The sequence below is a fragment of the Haliaeetus leucocephalus genome, unplaced genomic scaffold (genome assembly GCF_000737465.1).
Source record: "Haliaeetus leucocephalus isolate CR32 unplaced genomic scaffold, Haliaeetus_leucocephalus-4.0 Scaffold0, whole genome shotgun sequence".
Taxonomy (NCBI): Eukaryota; Metazoa; Chordata; class Aves; order Accipitriformes; family Accipitridae; genus Haliaeetus; species Haliaeetus leucocephalus.
Window position 1 is genome coordinate 3,074,860 of NW_010972436.1, and position 24,304 is coordinate 3,099,163.

General features: G+C 39.5%; 1 protein-coding gene across 3 annotated transcripts in view; it reads right to left on the reverse strand.

Annotated features, from left to right (window-relative positions):
* The window catches only part of PPP1R9A (protein phosphatase 1, regulatory subunit 9A), a 141,830-nt gene extending 118,525 nt beyond the window's left edge, over positions 1-23,305 (reverse strand). For all 3 annotated transcript variants that reach the window (XM_010569506.1, XM_010569417.1, XM_010569333.1), the window contains exon 1: positions 21,842-23,305. In XM_010569506.1, coding sequence (XP_010567808.1) covers positions 21,842-23,305 — 1,464 coding nt within the window. The remainder of the gene's footprint in view (positions 1-21,841) is intronic.
* Between the last annotated feature and the right edge of the window lie 999 nt (positions 23,306-24,304).

A 24,304-nucleotide genomic window follows, 5' to 3' on the forward strand; every position in this document is an offset into this window, starting at 1 on the left:
CACACTTATTTTCTCCCAGAGGAATGGGCAAAAATGAGTGATTCAATAGATTCTATATATACTTTCCCTCAACATCTTAATTTTTCAAGAGATTTTCTATGAACCCTAACAAAATTCCCTCTTAAATCCTATCCCCAAATCTTTGGTCTCTAATTCTTAGAATCTTAGCGGGTAACCCTAAGTTGGCTAATCAAACAAGAAAAACTGCATTTCTTTCCAGCTGAGTATATAAATCCTGATCTCTAATGTTTTTCCTCCCAATTAAGCAGTTTATAAAATTGATAAAGCTTTTGGAAAAATAAAATCCTATCAAAAATTCTAGAAACTCTTTGACTCTACATAAATTTTCAGGAAGAACCTTTGTTACCTGAACTCTGGAATAAACATATCTAACAATATCCAAAAGCCCTGATAACCCCTCGGGAAACGCTTCAATGACCTGAATGTGTCAAAAAGAGGGAGAAGCAGATGACCATACTGAAAAAAACATGAATGAGAAAACAGTATATCCAACTATTTATTGTACCACTGCAAATAAAATATTTTTTACCACAATTCAGCATATACTCAATATTGATGAACTATTTTTAAAAAATCATTTGTGTCACACAATGTATGATTTTGCTATATATACTGTCAAAAAGCATCATTTCAAATACACTGGAAGACAAAAGCATAGATAGTTTTGCTTAGAAAGCCTGACACCACGAAGTCTGGTGGGAGACAAAGCTTTCTCTAATCAATAGTTTAATTTTCAGAAAAGGTCCCCAGAAATAATAGCTAAGTAAGTTTACATTGAAAAGAAAATACTGTTCTCATTTTCAGAACAACATTATTCAACTTCCACATTCCAGATAAAACCTGAAAAAAATAGTTTAATAAGTCTTGATATCATTAGAATAAACTACCAGAAAATAATGAAAAAATCAGTGTTTCTATGTTATGACTGCAAAATTGGATGCAAATTTTAGGGTTCATTTGTTATGTAAGTCAAAAAAGGAAATTGTAATAGCGTGGAGATGAACACAAGACCAGCAAGTACACAGTGAAAACTAAAGGAAAAGCTAAGGAGAAAAAAAAAAGTAGTATCTTTTTGTTCCTTTTTTTTCCTACCTCATTGAAGACAAGAAAAATACTACTTTCAGGATAGTCTGTTCCAAGGAAGCCTGGACTTATGTGGATAACAAAGCAGAGGCACAGCCAGTGCTCCTCACCAGTGCCGGGGCAGGAGCAAACTCCTTTTTGCAACTCTGTGCAGCAGCTATGCCACAACTGTACAAGGAGACGCTTCTGAACTACCATTATGCAGTTAAATTCTGCTGCTAACACTGATTCAACAGCTGCATAATGTAGCCTCAACCATTAGTAAACAGCTTTGTGTTTCTCCGTATTTTTTAACTTTTATTTGTAAGCAGTTAGTCATAAGAGATAGTTACATCTTTTTCAAAATATATGATAATGTTAATCCTCTTTGCTGTGTTTTCAAGGACTAACATGAAAAACAAGCACAACATTTTACTTGAACCTAAAAAAAACCCTCTGAAATTTTGATACTTCTGGAACAAAGAGATTAACATTCTTCAATTAAGACAGAAGCAAGCTTCCTTCAAACTGATCTGCAGGCAGTACATATTATTTCATCAGTTCAGAGATTAGATGTGCAGGTAAACTGGTTTCCAAGGTAACTGGACTAACCGTGGGGAAGCCATCAGGGTGATAAGTAACTCAAAAAATTCAGAAGGTACCATGTGGAAATGGAAGAGAAGTTGCTGAACTGTAGCTATTTAGATAAGCCTAAGATTTACTTATTTTACACAAAGTAGAATAGGATTATTTAGAACAGTGTTTCTAATGTTTAGACTGTAAGGTCACGAACAGTGCCTGAAAACCTGACATGGGGCCAGAGGAGACGGTACTCCTCACTGAACACTGCAAGCACAAGCAGGAGATCAAGCCCTTCAGTGCTTGTGCAACCCAAATTGCCTCCCAAGTTTCTGCTGCATTGCTATCGGGTACAGTAAATCAGGGGGACAGACCTCAGCTGCAAGAGAAATTCTGAGAAGTGTTTAAACAATGGAGATGGCTGAAGTATGAGTTCTAGGCCTTCACAGGTCCCCAGTCAAGTTCCACTACAAACACCGCTGAAAATAGGTGAGCTCAACAACACTGAATTTCTGAAACCTGATGAGTGTTTTCCAGGTTTTGGAGCTTTAGGCAGTGCAATCTCTAGAAATACAGTTAGGTAACAATGCAGCAAAATATTTTGCTTATTTATATTTAATTCGTATGTGCAGACTTAAGTATCACTAAATACAGTACTTGACATTTACAGTTTTTTATTTGGATGCCATGATTCAGCAAATGTTTAAATTGACTGTGCAAACTAGAAGGCACGAGTGTCTCAGCCACAGAGAAACCCATCATTTGGAGCAAATTAAAACATAATAGAGAATAAAAATAGCTGGCCTTAGATAGTGCCTTCTAGGTGTTTGCTTCTTCCTCTTGCACAAATTGCACAACATACATCAATTTGCAATATCAATCCACACTGCAATTTGAATTCAAGGCAAAACACAAACAATATACATTTGCAGACAAGGTTTTTAACTGAAGGCACACATACATGCACAAAGGCAGTCTGAAAAAAAAGATTATTTTGTATGCAAAACAGGAAAGTTCCTCCCAGCCTGCTGCCACCCATAACACAGGGAGGAGAGGACCATTTTCTTCTGCGGAGGCGGAGGAGGGGCCTTCTGGAAAATGGGATGAGTTGCTGTCGAGCATCTGCTGTTTCCCACAGAATTCCAGAAACTCTGGAATGTTTGGGCAGAAACTCTGACATGCAGCCAGGGCCCAAGGCGACAACACAAGGGGCACGTGAGGGACAAAGTCTGTCTTTGTGTCAGTGCCTAAATTGGGTAGTGCATTTTATTTATTTTAAATACAACACCATGGCATATTATATGCAATGGATTTACTTTTTTTACTCTATACTGTGGGAAACTATGTTTTCTTTTTCAGTGCTCCAAATGGCATTTCTGAAAGCTTTTAAAAAGACCTGGGAGAGAAAAGACCAGCTCGTAATATCTGAAATAATTCTCAGAGCTCAATCCTCTAAGCTGCTTCTCAACTAGAAACACCATCACCTACTGCAAAAATTCAGGGGGCTTCTCTAAGAATATAAACTGAAATAGCTTTGCACAGCTTTGCACTCAGTACGAAGAGTCCTAAATCACATCAAATTCTCCTTTGCTGTTATATGCTTCTTGTGTACTAATTTCTTAATTTGCAGTACCAGAAGAAAGTTTGATACAGCAGCAAGATAACCCCACGTAACAGCAAAAATATCTTGTGCAGATTCAAACACAAAATCCTCCATGTTATATAATGACTCTGAAAACTACTTAAAGAACACAATAAGGAATACATTATCTTAAGATATCCACTGAGAGAAAAAAACAAACACCAACCCCCAAACTTTTAGTTTGGCTAAGAGAAATTCATCACACTGGGGGCAGGCGTTAATTTGCATCTCACTAACAGCAGGATTCTACTGTCCTTCTACAGCCCACAATTTAGCAAAACAGAAACAAAAAATCAAATCAAAGTCTGTCGCACACAGTAGCACCCTCTCCCCTCCCCCGCCAGGTCTTATCATGCTGTAAGATACTTAAAAGACTGAAGTCCAGAGAGCTTGTCAATGGGATGGAATAACTTTGTTAGCTTAACATCTCTGCATCAAGCTTCCCAGCACCTTCAGTCATAGGTTAGCACAGGAAGAGTCACTGTATTTGCTGTGTAAGCATGCTTTAAACCACCACAGGAAAAAGAAAAAAAGGCCACCATCTGTAAAAGACATAAAGCAACATACAGCTGCCTCTACAGAATGACATAAAGATGAACCAGCCACCCCCTCCAACTGCAAGAGAAAAATCTCTGATTCTTCAAATGTTGCGTTCTGAAAAAAAACTTCGCAAGGAAGTCTGCACCCGCATCCTCTGGTATATGGAAAAGAACAGACATTTATTTAGTTGCACGCAGGATCCTAGATGTTCAATTCAATCATGAAAGGAATTTTGTCTTCAAATTGGAAGCCTTCTAAACTACATCCTTGAATTACCATAAATAAAATTCTGTGAAACCATCAAATAAATTCACAGTCTCTTGTTGTGAGGAATATATACCATCCATCAGCAATTAGCATTTGGACAGGCAGGCTCCGTAAGGAGAATTTGCTTGGCTTATTTTATATAACATATAAAATAAGACAAAGTATATGACTACATTGCAAAGTAAATTAGTCTTTTATTGAGCACCAAACAGCTACAACTACACTGCTTTTGGTACCAACCCATCTTGTTTAATTTTAATTCAGGTACACCTAATTTATACTGCTGCCTGGAGCAATACATACACATATTCCCCATGACAGTCCCCCCACTCTTAAATCTCTTTTGTTTCCTGAACATAGCTTGATACCGTTATATAAAGGAAAGGAGTACAGATTCTGGGAACTGTAATTTGTTTTCGACTTCTATTGGCCAAGCATATAATTACATCCATGACAGATAATATTTTCAAACAAGTATCGAGTCACGTGGGACTGCTGCAAAGAAGAAAGTCAGTACTATCCTGAAAACACCAGGAATTCAAAGCACAGGCTGAAGCCACTTTCTTTTACTTCCTCTATATTAATTTCAGTTTCAGTTCTGCTGAAGATATGATTGACAACAAACCCACTCTCGTCAGCCAGAGTTACACGTGAGGTACAATTCTGTCAACAGTACATTACCCACCTTTTTTTAATTTCTGAAACCTGGCTTCACAGTTAGTAAAGAGCTATGGCAATGTGGGAGGTGTGTTTTGAAGATGTTGAAGACCTTGCAGAAGTTCTCTCAAATCAAAATGGTGAAGGACAGAGCAGCGGTGCCAGGCAGGAGGCAAGCACTCCAACATGGGTAGCTGCAGCTCCTGGCTCTTTCCCCAGATTTCACCTGTACCTGATCTACCTGTAGGTCAGTGAGTATGCATTGTAAAAGGCGAATATTTTCCTTCTAAACTGTAGTATTATGACATTGATTCATTACTATCATAAGATTCCCCAAAAGCAGTTATCAAAATTTTACAATTTTTATTCTCCATCAAAATTTGAAGGTCTCGGTTCTCCTCCTCTTTCTTCCACTAATCCCAGTTGCATAACTAAGCATTATTTCATCTTCCTCTGACTGTTTCTCTCCCTACTATGTTATCTGTTGGGCTTATTTATATTCATTATGCAGACAGAGAGACATTCTAGCCACAAAGTGAATACCTCGATAAGGGTCTGACTGTGTATCAAAACCAGGGCAGCTTCAAGACATGAATAAGAAAGCCTATCCTGGTTACCCTGGTTTTAAAATTATTCTAGCTTCTTTATTCATTGATGTTTTATTTATCTTTTTGTCCCCCTTGGGGAATGCTCCACATTCAAATTGCTTTAGAATAGTGAAGTTAAATGTTAGTCTTTGTCACCTCCCAGCCACCACTTTCAAATAGCATAATGGGAGAGACAACCTAAAAAAAAAAGTCAGGTTTCAACTGATATGGCAACTGAAGAAAAGAGGATGGAAAAGCATCCAGAAGAGGAGTCTGGTCTGAGAAATAAATACTATTTATTATCACTAACTGGAAACTACAACCCAGTCAAGTATTTATGGTCTTATCAGTTGGTCAAAGGAAAACACAACATTTATATACTCACTAAATTAAAAATCTGGAGTCCATCACTTAAAACGCCCACAATATCTGAAGTGAAATTAAGTTGTGTTAGGGGTGGTGCTCCACAAAGTAAGCACAAACATCGACCGAGGCCCTGCCTAGAGTCAAGAATCAATTTATGGAGTACTGCAGTCTCTCTGACTTCTTGCAGCTTACAGCCCTAGTAAGAGCTGCAAAGAGATGCCTCCCTTTACTCAGGGCTCAAAGACTACAACTGCCTCCTGAAGGCAAGTGACTGCTGTGTCTGATCAAAAAAACAGGAAAGCTCTAACTCTCTTCATGAAAGCCTATCCAGGTGAGGAAGAGATAACAGTGGTGCACTTCATATAAAAGGCCAAGTGGTTATAACACTCATTCACTATGTGGGAGTTAAAATTCAATTCCTTTTAAATCAAAGAATCTCTTTTTAAATCTTATAGCTCCTTATCTATTTCATTTTAACAAGTTTTTCAGCACATCACAGATCCCAAAGCTGCTCTCAGTGCCAAAGGGCAACAGTCTAAATATTAAGGTACACAATCGTACTTGCCCTTGTGTTCTTTCCAGTGCCGGGACCTGCAAATTCTTTCTGTATAGATGGTTCTTTTGGTCCCAGGTTCAACAGAAAGAGTGGAAGAACAAACGATGTAACCTGTAGTGTAATATCTAGGTAGATGCTTTCCTAGAAAATGATGGAGGGAGGGAGGTCTGAGTCCCCTTCATAGGCACATGTTCCAAAGATGGTTATCCCTTCTTCAAGCTCTTTTGTTAACTGCATGGAGAAGCCAAAGATTTTTATAAAATTTGATTATGGATTCACAACACACCTAAAAAAGCTGCCAGCCTTCATGAGATAATGTACATGCACTCCAAGATCAGTAAGTAAGAAACCCCGTTAAGCACTAGCAAAGGTTTTCTGAGCACCTCCTTGATCGGCTTAAAGAGTTGTGATGTGATCACACAAAGGAGACTCACTGACTAGTAATTAAACCCAAGAACTGCTTCCAACTGAAGGCACTACACTCTCTTCATGAAGCTGATGCCGTTTGTTATTAACTGCCACCCAAAAATGCAGGATTTTTTTTAGGTATACATCAAAAGTACTGAAAGTTTGGAACTTTAAGTCATTTGCTTTCTTTCAGAATAGCTGTGCATTTCTTTGAATACTACCAGATATTAAAACTGTTTCCAATAAAGCATCAGTTCATGGTTTCATTACGAGATCTACCTGAAGTAGACATTTTCTGACACAATTCTTGTAACTGGATGAAGAGACCATCCCACCAGTACTTAGTATAATTAGACAGCGGACTACATGTTCAGCATACTGTTTTAGGCTCCTTGCAGAACAGACTGCAATTGCCAGGGCCGGTTGCTTTGGGAAGACAGTCAGAGCAAAGAGTAAAGGCCAGTACTCCCCACAATTCTCAGGCTTTGTTTTTTCATCACAGATAGTTTGCTGTAGCTTCCTTTTTTTTTTTGGTTCACTCTCTTCTAGCTAATTAGCTGTTGAATCTTTCTCTTACAGCAGACTGTACACAAAGCTATACCTTTTTCCTTAACCATGATGCAAAATTAAGAAATGTCTTTGCAGTGCAGATAAGTGTATCAGTAAGGTGAGACTGGAAAATATTGCTAAGTCACTGAAGCAGTTCTGCAGGCACATTCACATTATACTTCAACAGTGCTGTGATAACACCAAAAAACCCCCACTTGAAAACCCTATTCCATGACATCGCTGTTGTTATGATCTTAGCTTAAAAATGCCCTACAATCTCACTGCTAGGCTTTTAGCAGAGGAGGCAAGTGCACTGGCAATTCATGCAGAGGCTCCCCCTCAGCATTTATGGTCATAATTGTTCTTCCATGTTTAAGAAAAACTCCCCTAAATCATCTCAATTTGACAAGCTGTTTCAGATTAAGTGCCACCTTATTTTGCTGTATTACACCACTCTCAGGTTTTGTATGTTACAAAACTTTCCCATTCATGTTTGCTTCTTTCGAGTTTACTTGCTGCCACGCACCCATGAGAAAAGGAAGCACTGCCTGTCAGTTTTGTAGCTCTCCTGATGCCCACTCTGTTCAGCACTGCCAAATGTAGCGTAAGAGCAGAAAAATTAGTATCTGTGCACTTCTTCAGGTCATTGCCGTCATCACGCCTGTCCAGTTGCCCTGTTATCAGTGCATGCTGATACCTTATTTTCTATTCCCCATGTGCTAACTAAACGGTGCAGAAGATGACACGTGACTCAGTGGTGTTGTAATGATGGTTTCCAGCACTGTCGTCTGCCAATCTTATGCAGTATAATTTGCGTAGTATAGCACAGTATAGTTCGGTTTGATACCCCATCATGTGCTGTCAGGAATTCTTACATGCAAGCTCAGTGAACTGAATCAGAGGTGGTGGTGTAACTCCTGGAAATCTGCTATCAGTACTACTAAGCTAATTTACTGATCAAGCTCATGATTGTGCAGCCCTTTGTCATGCTACCATGTCAGAGAGTCCCCAGAATATCTTATTTCTGATGGTAACACTGATGTCTGCACCAAATATATGGATATGGATATTAGAGAAGCAGTTGATTCAGAGCAAGGTATTTAAAATGTAATTTATTCTACAATTGCATTTTTTTCACTTAAGGAACTTAATCAAATCTGAGGTCTGAAAGGGGCATGAGGGACAGTCGTCCTTTTCTTCTGCTGGTGGTTTTTTTCAGATAGTGAAACAAAAGATAAAATTTTGACCTTCATTTTCAAAGTAATCCAAGCCAGTCATTAAAAGACAACTATTATTCAGCAAGTCACCAAGTGATGTTGTATCTTCGAATTCCAGTGCTAATAAAAGACAAAGAATTTGATCTAGTATTTCATTATTATAGTACCACTCTTGTTTAAAAGAGAACAAAAAATACCTTATACCAGAAAGAAGTCACGCCATGCTTACCCTTAACAGACATTTTTGCTACACCCTCCTGGCAGGTTTACCTTGCACTGCAAAAATTCTTGCAGCTAAAGCAAGCTCCACACCCTTGGGAGCATTACATTTATCATATAAGAATATATTACAGAGTTTTTAAGACCAAAATTTCTCTATCAAAGCCTTTTGATGAATTACCACTACAATATTTTTTTAGTTAAGTATCTGCATACACAAATAAGTTTGTTAATTCTTACTTTTCTAGGTGTGCAAGTGTATCTTCTAAAAATGGGTGGCAGCAAATCCCTGTAAGTTGGCCAGGTGAAGCAGATACTCCACGCAACATGGCCCAAAGGAGATGCTTCCTCTCCTCTCAGGTGTCAGCCACAGTTTTAAGGAAAACTGCTATGGGACATATGGCACATCTAGATTTTGTTGTCTCATACAATAAAGAAGCAAGCTATCAAAAGCAAAGAGTGAGATCAGATAGAAAGATCTGTGGAGAGAACAACCAGAGAATGAACAGCATTTACAGAGCCTCTATGGATATGAAGCTCTACATTTCACATGTTATTTAGTTACTACAAATAATAAAACACAATAAACAAAATCCACAGATAATGCTGTAACAAAATAAACTCAATGGAAAAAAAGCACCACAGTAAATTCTTCAGTCTTTTGAGTGATGAACATGCTCTATGTAAAACAGTGAGAAAAATTTATGAACTGGCAATTAAAAGAGACGCTTTTTTTGAAATTATTTTTTAATGTAATGCAAATGCCAACTATATTACCCAAGAAAACTAAGGTTAAAAAATGAAATTATGTCCTACGCCATCAACAAAACTAACTACAGCCTGGGAAGTGTCCAGAAACAACACGGGGAAAAAAGAAGAGAAGACAACCAGAAGCTACATTTAAAAAAAAAAAAAAAAATCTACAAGGCAGACTACAATGCTTAGATAACATCAGGAAGTCAATTGAGGCAAAATGGCAAAGAGAGGGTTCAACTGCGTATTTCGGATAATGCTATACTGCAGGACTACTATGCAGTGGTAAGCAGTTAGGTCTTAAAAAAAAAAAAGGCCACAAACCTGCCCTACGGCTTCTTGGAGTCCTAAATGCTGCAAGTGCAGCGCTACTGTGTACCACCTGCATTGGCTTACGAAAGCTGGGGCAGGACCCAGCCAGGGCAGGGTCCTGAGTAATGATGAGGCTCCAACTCAGCCCGCACTCCCACCCCGTCACCTGGCTGGGGTAGGAGACCCCCACTGCTCCACCACCACCCTGGCCAAGCCCCCATGGTTTTCATTGCTGTGGATTAACTATATATGGACTAACTACAGGGGTTGTCCAGGATTTACGAGACACAAGCAACCCTGTGGACTAGAAAAATAAAATAAATAACATAGATCATACATAGCCACGAGCCTTGCTCTAACAGATCCACTTTTAAGCCAAAGGAGTGAAGAACAATTTACTTTATACTTACTCACTATCTTTCAGTTCTAATCCTTTTATTCAAAGTGCTACTCAAAAAACTTCCCACTAATCTCTCTCACATTTTATAAACTGCTGTGGTCATCTTCAGCCATACACATTGGCCTCTCTTGTGGGAGTTCTTGAGCTTTACGAAATCAGCAAGATGCCTCTCTCCATCATTATCAGAAGGATTTCATAGATAAACTAGACAACGTTAGCAGCTCGGTACATTTTACAAAGTGAGTAATTTTAAGATTGCACTGAAGGTGTACAGCAGAGTGTGGAATTATTTACCAGCCTGACCAGGATTTTTGAGTATTTGGCCTCAACCGAGTGCTCAGCTCACGTTTCTGTTCCAACCAAGGCTTACCCAGCTGCAGGACAGCAACAGCCATACAGACTTCAGCTACTGCTATATGCAAAATGTTAGTGGGCTTTACCTCCGCTGCAAATGAACACTACTCCTCAACAGTTTTATTTTTGTACAGGCTGTTTTTAATTTCTCCTCTTAATCATAAATATTTAACTAATAATATTTGTTTAAAAATTTCCACCAAATTTTTTTGTATTGTTAAATGTTACTTAGAAGGTTAGGTCAATCTGCTCATGCTGTTAACACAACAAAACATGTCCAAAAACCCCTTAAAATCCTTTCCTAGATAGCTATTTTGGTTGACAGTGGTGGGTCTAGGTTCTCATTAACAGGAAACATTAAAAGGCTACTATCAATCCTTAAATTAAACTTAACTATCTGTAATTACAGGTAAAAATTCAAGCTGTATTCAATGAGTTCTTGTTAAAATATTCATATGTATTTAAACAACATTAACTATTACAATCAGGGAGAACCTACTGGGGCTGCTGCACCACCTTTGGATCTGCAAAACCTTTTGCACTCTTGCACCTCATGCACTCTTTTAATTTCATAAATAATAGGAGAAGTAATTTAGTATATTTTACAAATAATAAAATTAAAAAAATTCATCTTGGATGCAATTTAGCTGCTTGCTTTGCCGAAGTTCACTATCAGGAAAATATTTTTTTTCTGATTTAAATGAGGCCACAGAACCACAGGATGAGGTTGGAAGGGACTTGTGGAGGTCATCTGGTCCAACCCCCCTGCTCAAGCAAGGCCACCTAGAACTGGTTGTCCAGGACCACGTGCAGATGGTTTCCGAGTACCATCTCCAAGGATGGAGACTCCACAACCTCTCTGGGCAACCTGTGCCAGTGCTCAGTCACCCTCAGACGGAAAAAGTGTTTCCTGATGTTCAGACAGAACCTCCTGTGTTTCAGTTTGTGCCCATCACCTCTGATCCTGTCACTGGGCACCACTGAAAAGAGCCTGGCTCCATCTTCTTTGTACCCTCTCTTCAGGTATTTATGCACATTAATAAGATCCCCCCGAGTCTTCTCTTCTCTAGGCTAAACAGTCCCAGCTCTCTCAGCCTTTCCTCATAGGAGATGCTCCAGTCTTGTAATCATCTTCATGGACCTTTCACAGAACCATTTAGGTTGGAAAAGACCTTTAAGATCATCAAGCCCAACCATCAACCATGCCCACTAAGCCATGTCCTGAAGTGCCTTGTCTACATGCTTTTTTGAATCCCTCCAGGGATGGTGACTCAACCACTTCCCTGGGCAGCCTGTTCCAATGCCTGACAACCCTTGCAGTAAAGAAATTCTTCCTAATATCCAATCTAAATCCAATCTTTGTTGGACTCTCTCCAGTATGTCCATGTCTCTTGTACTGGGGAGCCCAGAACAGGAACCAGTACTCCAGGTGTGGCCCCACCAGTGCTGAATAGAGAGGAAGGATCATGTCCTTTAACCTGCTGGCAACACTCCTCCTAATGCAGCCCAGGATGCCATTAGCCTTCCTTGCTACAAGGGCACATTGCTGGCTCATGTTCAACATAGTGTTTGCTCTCCAGGACCCCAGAACCTCTTCTGCAAAGCTGCTTTCCAGCTGGGTGGCCCCAGCATACACTGGTGCATGGGGCTTTTCCTCCCCAGGTGCAGGATTTTGCACTTCTCCTCGTTGAACTTCATGAGGTTCCCGTCTGCCCACTTCTCTGTTCAGCAAGTTTTCAGTCCACCTCACTGTCTGCTCATCCAGCCCATACTTCATCAGCTTCTCTGTGAGGATGTTAAGCCAAAAGCCTTACTGAAGTGAATGTAGACAAGATCCATTGCTCTTCCGTCATCTATCAAGCCAGTCATTTCATTGTAGAATGTTACGAGGTTGGTAAAGCGTAACTTCCCCTTTACAATGGTCAAGACTTACTGGTAATGACTGTGTCATGCACTTGTAAACCACAGTAAGTCTTAGCAGTTATTTTGGATCTACAGCTGTTAAGGTTGGAAATTGCTTTACTGGCCATACAGAGACAAGGGGAAAAAGAAAAAAAACAAACAGAAAGAAAAAAATAACCCCTCCGTTTAATGGTATTTCCCTCCGCTCATCTTAAATATCAACATGAAAGAAATGTGCAAAACATCAAGGTGGCAATTTTTAGTCAACATATCAGACTAATTAAGGGGAGGTAAAACTGAGCAACTACTTCAGAAAAAAAGGCTGGACAAAGAGGAGTAAAGAACTACATGGACTGCTAGCCCCATGCTCCCAAACACCATACTGAAACATTCTCATTTGCATTAGTGCACTTTCCCACACTTCTAAATCACCAGCTTTTTCAAAAGTGCTCTAAATCTCTAGATTCATGGGTTCTCTCTGGTTTGCCCTTGCAAAAAAATACAGTATTAAAATATTCTGAGTATTCTGTTTAAGCAGTCCATGCACAATAAAATCTACTGGACAGTCACCCAAGTCAACATTAATGAACAGGTATCTTTGGGCTGCTAAGAAGGCAGAGCTAACGGGTAAATGTTTTAATATGTCAGAATCTACATATCTACAGAGTCTAAATATGTCAGTATCTAAATATGTCAGAGTCCATCTTAAAGATGACTGCAAGCTTATAAAAATGTAAAGATGATTACAAGCTGGATAAAACCTTGGGATTTTTTTTTATCATAAAGGCCATGATCTAGATGAATTAGACAGGAGTTTGATAGCATGACTTTTAAAAGCCTCTATAGCTTATTGCTTTTAAACAAATAATGTGAATTGTAAATTTGAAATATAGTATTTTATCAAATAAAAGGCCCTAGGTCTACATGCAGCATAGTCTGAATATTAAAAGATATCCCTTCGGTGTGAACCAGCATCTTATGCCCTTGAGATTATGCACTGAATACTAAGGCAGATGGAAACTGCAGAGAGGAACATAAAAAGTTACAGATGTGCATAGACTAAGAAGTGCATCTGTATGCATAATAATGCAAGGCAAACGGGTCTCAGAGATAAATTCTGTATTCACACCTTCCACTGACTTTATCATACAGAAATATCTGAGTGATCTGACAGGTCTCTTGAATCAACTCTAGTGAGTAAAATTAGCTTCTGCTCTCACTAGAATACTTTCTATATAAAAAAAGGACATCACAGAATAACAGCTATCGCTTTGTACCATTTAATTACAGGAGTGTCAGATACTTTTTTTAATAGATTATTTGTGTGCAAATTCAACAGTGCTGAAGGAAATTCTAACCCTTAACAGAATTAATAGACACTGTTAGACAATACAGTAGTCTATTTGGAACACATTAAAAGAGTGCCTGCTATTACAGTTCTTTAATCTTAGTCGGAAAATGCTCAATTCCACCTTAAAAGTGGAATGCTGCCCCTTAGCCTTCAGGTGCTTTTCCTTTCTGGATATACCAGAGCATAATTGCTTCTCTTTTTCAGGCTTTGTCATCCCTCACTGAGCAAGATAAATTTCTTAAGCTCCCTGTTTTATGATAGAATTAACCAAGAAAAAGACAGATAAGAGCAGCAAGTTGCTGCAACTCTTCCTGCAAGCTCACTCGCCTTGAGCAGAATCCACCAGACACATTCCAGATGAAGTCTCCTTAGCCAGTTATAAAATGACACTCACTACCACTACCAAAATATTTTGCTTCATGTATCTAGAATGCCATTTCCCTTCCACACAGCTGCATCGCACCACAGGTTACTGCTGTCATTCCGTGCAAGCGAGACCCAGAGTGGCTTTCTCCTTAGCTGTCATCCCCTACAAATGAATCACTAGTTCACTATAAAACTTCGTAGCTCATAAATCCATCCCTACTACTCAAGTCCTCCCAGTCATCCATATTTTACTGTAATCCTATGCAATGATAAGGCTTCCCCACTTTCCATCAAAAGCAACTGTCATTAGCACGCTCCAACTTTCGAGACAGAACTACTGAAATTTTTAACAGTCTTCTATCTTATCAAAGGCAGACATTATATGCTACCTCTCATAAATCCATTTACATGTATGACACTTTTCCATTTGCCTCCCTGCCTTGATTCTTTTTAAGTTTTTTCCTATTGCTTTGCTACACAAAAGAAAAAAAAAAAAATTTCAAGCTGCCAGAACCACCTCTTCTCTACGTTCTGAAAAATAGCTACTGCATTTCCTGTTCCGCAGTTAAATACCATCTCTATTTTGATAGTGTTCTGTTTGTTTTGAAATGTTTGCTACGAGACTTTCTAAAATACAGCTTCTTTCACCAAGCCCCGTACAAACCTCAGCACTAGGAACTTCTAGGTTTCATCTTCATTTCCCTGTAAGAATTTCCACTGTAAGAGTTTCCACCTGTATGCTTTTATTTCACTCTTAATCCCGATTTCATGTTCAACACAACCAACTGCACCAAAAATGAAGGCAAAATATTAATACAAGCTGGGGATGATAGCTCTGATCATAACCTCATGCTCACTGCGTAACGCCCAGCTTCCTTTCTTTTTTCATTTTTAATGGATAAATAGCTTTTAACTACTTGGATTATTTTCCTTTACAAGGTCAAACTCAGCTTGACTTTCGGCAACATCTTAATCACACTTTAGACTTCTGAACTCTATGACAGTCTTCATTTTTTTAAACAACTACTTCTGCCACTCCTTGCAAGTTCTTGGCTAGCTTCTGATATTCTCTTTGGCTGGCTTTTCTTCTGATTAGGTCTGCAATTATTCTGCTCGTGTATTCTGCTTTTTCTTGGGACGCAAATCCTACATACTTTTCTAATTCTGAATCAAAGAGGTTCCAAGAACCCCACCATTAGCTACCTTTGCTCTTTGGTTCATCTAATTTCAAACCATTTCCCTACAGTTTCTCAGGCTGCATTTTTGAAATTCAAAACCTTTAACTAGGAACCCCTTTCAATCTAAACCACATAAACCTCTGATGCCAATTATTCAATCCAAACTCGTTTTCTACAAACGGCTCTTCTAGAATGTCTTCAATGCTTACAAAACCCAGTTTAAAGCAACATTATTTCTTTTTAGTTCAGTAACGGTGTGTGAACATTGCATCCAGGAATAACTGGTCCCTAGAACTAGTAGTGAAATTATGACCTATACAAGAGTTAAAGTCTCCACAGCATATAGTGGTAAGCAAGTAACTTTATTCCATCTACTGTATTCCAATAATTCCATGTATACCTAATACAAGAAAATTCTTTCGCACTTGAAATTACTGTGTGTGAAAGACTCATCTAGTGAAAGTATACAATTCCAACTCAGCAATACATTCATGCACATGATAACCACGTAGAACAAACTGACCTCTTAATAACCAAAATAGCAACTTGTTCTGGAATGCTTTATCCTGTCACTATTGTTCTTTATCTGAGAGCATCCAGTCTTTGAATCCTTAATATTTACTTCTCATTCCTTTCCCTGACAAATATATATAAAAGTTTGTGCCTTTTGTAACAAATGTAACTGAAATAAAAGACCAGGTCCCAGAAACGCTCTATATATCCTACCACCAGAACAAAGAACCTGGTTTTACATTAACTTTTACAAATAATGAAAGTTAGCATCACAATCCTTGCAGTACAACACATATTATTACTCCTTAAGCCTGCAGAATTTCCCATACTTCACAATACCTGAAAAAAGTATAAGGTCATTTTATGTAGCAGAATACACGTTTCAAGCTACCCAAGCAATAGCTCAGTATGTGAAACTACTTCACAAGACAAGATTAATGGAATTAATTACCAACTTGCTGCCCATTTTACAGAATCCAAATACCAGCACAAAGGTTCAGTGATTTATTCAACATTACAGGAGACATAGCCTAAGCCTACTTAACACCTAGTTTCATGCTTCAGCCAGAACTACCATCCACTCCTAATGTTGTAAACAAAGCATGGACACAGGAGCTAGAGTAGAGAACCAAATCTAAGGAAAGCAAAATATTCTTTCAGTGATTTCAGAAGGAAGCTACACATCTTTCACATCTTTATCTGTAAAGTTTCTTAATCAGCCCATTCAAATGTGAATTAATTTCTCAGATTCTGTAATCATTTTAAATCTGATATAGCCTAAGGATCTTCCTGCAAGTCCTGTCTTCCACATCTGCCTTCAACCAATGTCCTAACACCCACTGGGACTACTTTATTTATAGAATCATAGGCTCACTGAGGTTGGAAGGGAGATCTGGAGGTCATCTAAATCCAACTCCATATTCACTTAAGTAAAACACGCATAGAAGCAGTGGCGAGTTTGGAACCCAGGACTGTAGAGTGCTTGTGGATGGGTAACCTTCACTTATGACTTCTATGATGCAAAATAGTTCATCAACATTTTGACAACAACAGGTAAATACCATACTAAACACTGAATCAGGCAAAGAAACACTTTCTTCTTCAACAAATTTCAAAACTTGAAAATGTTTCCAGCATACTTTATTTTGATGCTTACCAAACAAAGAATAATATTTTAGAGAGTAAAAAATTTCCAAAGTAATTAGTGTCAGATTGTTTCAGATTCCTTCTTTGCCACTATTTACATTCCCAAATACATTTTAGTGAGAGAAATGAGGAATAACTAAAATAAAGACTTGCTCCTTGAACTGATGTTTAATAAGAAAAATCACCATCTAGTTCATAAGAAATTTCAAAACAACGGTTAAACACAAATGTCATTTATATTTTACACTAAACTACAGTCACAGCACTTGTAAAACCTCTTTAAAGGCTCACTTCAAAAAAAAGAGAGGGAAGCACCAATTCGGATTCCTGAAGACCATTTGAACAAAACACGATCTGCAAAACTGAAGTGTTGAAGGGTATAAGATTCAGTCATACTGCCCAACAAAAGAGAGGAAGAACATATGAGGCACAGGCACTAGCGATCATAATCCCTTCGTATGGAATTAGCTGAAGCATGGAAGAGCCGTTTGCTATATCCCTTCCATTCCTGTTACCTTCTCTCACACCTACCCCAAAACTCAGAGAAGTCTGCAGAGAGGTCCCTTCACAACCACTGCACCCTATGGAACCCCAAAAACTGCAGCAGCAGCTTGGGCTAAAACCCCTCACTGCACCCCAAGTTACCAGCTGTCTGCCATCCGGTCTGATCACATACTACCCAACCCTCTCCAACCTCTTAGCCAGGGAGGGCCAAGCCAGCAGAGCAGAAGGCTGCAAAAGGAGGCTCAGCAAGAGACACCGATTGCTGCTAGCAGCTTTAAATGGTTTAACGTATACCTGGTGCCAGAAATAGGGCACTAACTGAAGATGCAGCCATCAGCTATCAAGATACCAGACATTCTGGACTTGGAGAGAGGAGAAGAGGTGAACGTTGCTCTTCCATCCTAATTCTATCCAGGATGAATGAAGCATGGCTCAAAAAGGACTATGATTTGGACAATCAGTACATTTCCATTTGATACGAGTGTGGAAAGCCATGAGCTAATGAATTCTGCACTACTGGCAAACCTTGTCCAATTAGCCCACAATGTTTGGGAAACAGCATATAACCCAACCCCCAGGAAACCCTGCAAAACTCAACAAAAGGCCAATAAATTACAGAGTTTCTGCTTTTTTTGTGTAGAAAAGTATCCCTGGTAAGACCAGGGTATTTTTTTCCTCATTACATTTACTTAACTTTTTCAGCTGTTACACTTGCCTTGGGAAGTTTCAGTTCTATCCCTGAGCAGAAACACAATACCCCAACACAAGAACAGGCCAGTGCTGATGAAGGCCTCTGTATTCCTATATAAGCACTCATATCAACTGCTATTATCAATGTGCACATCCCTTGTTTAGCAACACACTCATGCCCACTGCCGGTAACAGCACCAACTCTTGGGCCCTTTTAGGCTACTTTTTTATTGAACAGCACCAAGCTGACTTAACCTCCCACAGACACGCACAACTGCTCACGTCAGCGATGCCACACTCCAAATACCTAGAAACTCTCCAAGCCTGCAATGGCCCCTGGGCAGCCACCTACTCCTAAAGGGACTTTCAACAGAGATGAGATCAGCAAACATATCCCATAATCCTAGAGCACAGTAAATGACCCATGGAGCATGGGATCTCCGATAGCAAAATTACAGACTGTAACAGAATAGAATTTCCTGCATTTCCTTTGACTTGAGTATTTATAGCAAGTTTCTCAATAACTGGGGTTTTTTTCCTCCTTGGGAGATGAGCAGAACTCAGTCTTTATCAGTTTGATGAGTAAGATTTTATTTATTCATCAATCTGCCTACACTTCATTACTTCTCACAGTCCACAGCATTTCCCCTAAAGGGACAGAAAGGATTCCCCTTGGTGGTAACTGAAATCTCTTTGCCCTTCAGTCTCAGCACTCTTCTCATTTACTTCTTAACAAGTCTACCTGAAAAATCCCTTGGTAAAATAGTTCAAAGATGTTTATGTAAACCTGTTGAGACCTTCAAGTAACAACTTTATGGCAATAACTACTCACTCATTTCACAGGTTACACATTCAAATGCCAATTTTATTAATTATTTCAGAGCTCACCTGTAGGAGAAGAATGGCAGTACGATACTGTGAAATCAATGCTAAACATCCAGAGTTTGGGTTGGACTTTTCACACCATTATCTAGCAGAGTAGTTAAGTACAAATTGCTTTGTTTTAATAAAGACAAATCAGTTTTCAACAGTTCAGAAAATACTCCTACATTGCTTTGTATTTTCCTCTCTCTCAGTTACGCTATGCATGAGACGATGCTCAGGAAAGTATTAATGAAACCAGTATGCCCAACTAACACACAAAATCGCCTAGAAAAGAAGCATTCTTAAATAGTTGCTGTCTATTCAGCTAGCAAGCATCATCCCCACGTAACAGATGGGTACAGGGAGCAATCGGTTAAGTTCACCCACTAGCACTGTGCGAGGGGACAGAACTCGAAGTCCCCCTTGCCCTCTGCGCTGCTCATTGGTACCTATCTGCTGGGCAGAAACCGCTTGCCAGAGCCAGTTCATAACCTCCTAGCAGCACGCTGAATTGGCAGCGCTGTCCGAGAGGCAGCACAAGAGCCCAGAGACTCAAGAGCCTCCAAGGACCCACCGGGGGATTCTCCAGCTGCCCTTCTCGGGTCCCTGCCCGCAGAGGCATGGCCGGGCAGTGACCTGAGGCCACTGGCAGCCTGCCTGGGCTTACGCTGCTTGACTCTGTCACAGGAACTACAGAGTGCTGCAGAGAAAACGGAGGAAGGCTCGAGAAGCAGTTTTTAATTTTCCACAACTTGCGCTGCACTTCTTTCTCATAGTGCAAGCCTTCCACATAGTCTCACTTCTGTTTCCCCACATGACCAACAGATTGCATGCACTGGAGGCACCTGGGACAAAAAGTAGGGGATCTCCCAAACCTCCCAATCCCTCCTACACTGTTCTCTCTCAATGCAGCTTTTATTCTGTTTTCTTCCTATCTACAATAAAGATGCTAAAATAATTAAAGCAATGGTTCTTTCACTTTGGATAAGCTTGTTAAGAGTGCATTACGCTTAAAACCATGACAAATGTACTCTTTTATTATTTACACAAATGACTTTTAGAGCATTTTCCTGATGGACTGTTATTATTACTTGATAATATGTAATCTGAAATGAATATAGCATGAAAAACTTGAGAAGAAAAGAAAAATTTTATAACTAAATAATTGAGAGAATACTCTTTTAGCACTCAGCATGACAGCATGATTCAGATGACAGCAATATACTCAAATACGGATGTCACTGTTAGCTCTTTCAGAACAGTGGAGTCACTTTCAGGATTCTTATCTGATAGAACTGTAATAAATATGATAAAACAAACCTCTGCACATAATTGGTAGATCTTTCAGAAGAGAGAACATCATCTTGTCTATTAGTACAGCGTGAGGGGGAAGGAGGTGGGGAGGGGACAACTTACATAATCCTTTGTAATAAAAAAGTTTTCTCTACTTCATCTCCCCCAAAAATATTAAAGAAAACCAGCTAGTTTAATTATGGGAATAATCTAGAGGGAACACAAACACCGTTAGAATTTTTGGTCCATGACACAAGCCTGAATAAAATACTAACAAAACAAAATAAAAAAATCCATTATCTCAGCTTAGAATATTTTGTTTCAGTGTAAAAAATGATCTCTTTGAAGCATGAAGAACACAAGGCAGTTCCCCTCCCTCCACCCCCCAATAAACAGATGTGAAAACCTGGTTGCTTCATTCAGTTGAAAATTTCCTAATACAAATACACATCTTACCCTAACTTAAACCACAGGTGGCATAAATGCAGATTTCGTAAATCACATACTTCAGGTTTGATAGTGAAACTTCTGTTTGTTGGTTTAGTAATTTTCCTTGCTAAACTCACACAATTAATGTCAATACAGTCAATTTCAATTACATATTTTTAATCTTAAAACGTTTAGATTTCAACTTCTCCATGATATATGGCTGTTTCAAGAGCCATTTCTGGAAAAATGGCTATGTTTTTGAATTGTCCATTTGAGACCACGTGCACTATAAACAACTTGGAAGTAAATTATACTTAACCTGAGACTCAGCAGCAAAAAGCTGATACAACAAAACATGACTAGTTATTCCTTCCTGAACTGAAAGTACTGAAACAACATTCTTAGCTGTAATTTCAAGGTACTTGAAAACAAACCAAAAAAGCTCTCCAAGAAACCCACCCTTCATTAGGTATTTTAATCAACTGACTTCTGCCTTTCTGTAGCACTGAGATATACTAGATATACATATATTAATGTTTCAAAGTTTTTAAAAAGTGACAATATTACTAGAAAAGATGACACTAATTCAGACACGGAATATTAATAGTCCTCTACTAATGAGAGAGAATCACACTGTTATTTCCTGGCACAGTGTTTAAACACAGGGACTTTAAAGAACATCTGGTGAGAGCTGAAGAAAAGCCATTCAATCTAAAGAAGCTGTGATTTCAAATGAAACGAAACAAAACAAAAAAACCCAAGCAGCACAACGGCCACCAAATACCCACTTCTACATTTCATCATGTGATTACAGTTCAGTCATGTAAGTCAAAACACGCATGTTAAAATTCTCAAACTTCAGAAACCCAGCTGTCATTCTCAATTTTTGCTGCCTTAATCAGCCATCAAGTAGTCTAGGAAATGACACAAGCTCATCAGAGCTCAACTTCCTTACTCCATTTAAGACTATGCTCATTGGCTGACTGTAATAAGAACATGTATCGAAAGATCCTCTGCAATCTTTTCAGAGGCAAGATAGGATGTCGAAATCTACTTCAAATAAAGTTGCATTTGAAAAAGAACGAAACTGCAGAAAAAGAAAGTAGGAAACTTTACCTTAATTGGAGCACGGCTAAACTGTATTTTTCTGTTGGCTGGGATTTCATCCTCATCTGGCAATCCATTTATTTCAGAATATTCCATATCAGGTTCGTAACAGTTATTTTCATCACTGTCATCCTGATCATCCTGTTCTGTACCTGTCTCTCCCCAGTCAGAACTGTATCTCGATCGTACCCGATATACGCTGTAGTCAGAGTGCATATACACATGGGAACTCTGAAAATTATTCACATCTTCATGCACTTCTTTTTCACTTGCCTCATCATAATGGGACTCGGTAGCATCTGAAACAGCATCTGTGGCAAAATCACCACCTGATGCTACATTTCTTGGTAATTCTGCAGCTTCGGGTCTATCAAAGATACCCTCTGCATGTTCTGACCGTTCCTTTTGCAACAAAACTTCTGTCTCTGTTTTTGATTTACTCCTAGCACAGCTGTCCACAGATCTTCCGCTGTCAAGCACGTTGACCAAATCCTGTTGACTCGCTGCAGAGCTCTCAACAGAATCAGCACTTGCCTCTGTACTCTTCTTTATTTCTTCAGTTGTTTTTGAACCTGCCGAAGCGCCTGTGGACGTCTTCTGTCTCGGTGCTGAAGGCGTGCTATTCTGCTGAGAGTTCTCAACAGACATCACGCCTGTACTCTGTTTGGCTGGGGGAGACCACGTGCTAGCATCTTTCAAAGGACTGAAACCCTCAAGGTTTGCAACTGGGGAAGAGATATTCGCGACAGTAGATGAGAGGTTTAGCGGATAGTGACCAGTTACAGAGTACTCTTCATTGTTTTCCGACTTTTCTACAACGATGACATTGTGCGAGTCAGTGTTTTCAAAAACTGCACTGAGCTGACTCACAGTTGGAGAGACAGTCTCTGTCCTTGGGCTAAGACTGTCCAGTGAATCAGTGCTGCCTCTGTGAGACTTAGAGCTGCACCACTCATCTGGAAGCTCATTGGAAACAACTTTCTCTTTCTTTGGGGAGTAGCGATTGGAATGTCCCATTTCATGAGCATTTCGCTCAAACATCTTCCGAGTTTCAGTAAACTTGGAATAGGAAGGACCGTCATGGATAGTGTCAAATCTACTAATCCTTTCCGAGACAGATGATTCCAGTTTTACAATTGAACCATCTGCTTTCTCTACAAATTCTTTGGGCCTAATTCGTCTTTGAGGTGATGGAGGGCCACCCTTCCCCCTGGTTTTAGAGGTAACTCCAGCACTTTCAGTGGGCTCCATGCCCATTTGCATAAATAAGTTCTTAATCCTATTGACATTTGAGCCATATTTCCTTCCCCTGCTCTGCGAGGCCTCTCCTTCCTCTTTCGCTTTTTGGTCCCCATCTGATTTCGGTTTGTCAAAGGTGCTTTTCAGTGCCTGGAACTCAGTTCTGTAAGCATTCCTGTGAGGAGAGGCACTTCGGAGGGTTGATCTTTCTCCTGAAGACTCCGTTTTCATCATGTTTACTCCAGGAGCACAGAACCAGCTTACATAGTTTCTGTGGTACTGCTCTCAGTAGTTTGTCACAGCCAAGATTCTGCTTGAGGACTGTTTTTCTCAGGGGGCACTGCCCTTCAGCAGGGCCATACTGGACAGAAGATCTGGAGGCAAATATCTAAACACATGTGGTCAATTCTGACAAAGCAGTGCAACCGAAGACTCTCAAGAACAACGGCTGATTTAACCTGTAATAGAAAGGAGGGTTTTCTGAATCATGCCGGGTACTTGTACTTCTTGAAATACAAGCCACAATTTCCATTTACCTTTATTTGATGTGTTTACAAAAAAACAGTAAAAAAATGCAACCTAACACTGCACAGACACATGAAAACTTGTCATTACAAACTTTTTCAAATTGATTGTTGCATAATTTGCAATCTATAATGTCATTCCGTAGTGAAAGAACAGGTTATCGCGTCCTACCACTCACAAAGTATCACATCACGCCAGAAACATGCATGCAAAGGAAAGGCAATGTGACAAGAGAAATAACACTACTTCTGTGTTATTGAACTTTTCTAAAAAAATAAAAATTAAAAGAAAAAAATCCCCAAACCAAACCTCTGAGTTACTTACATCTAACTATAAAGTAATTCATGCAAACATGATGGTTCTGCTTCCCTGAGGCACTGCAAGACAACCCTTGCTCTCTCAGAGAAACATAATGGTAGAAATACCATCAAACATAATACACTTAGAAAGGCAAATTAAACTGCAGCTCGAGGGAATAACGAAAACTGCACCCAAAGTTAACATCCTCAGCCGACATGGTAGAGAAAGTGAAATCCAGTCAGAGAAAGTTGCCCCTTGTCAGGGGCAGCGGTTTTAGCACCTGGAAGGGCCTGGAGGTGCCCAAGGAGGAGCTGCAGAAACCGAGCCAGGGGCTGGATCCGCTCCCACCCCCCGGCCCGGGGGGGCGCGCAGGGGTCCGCCGTGCCGGAGCCGCGGAGCTCCCCGGCC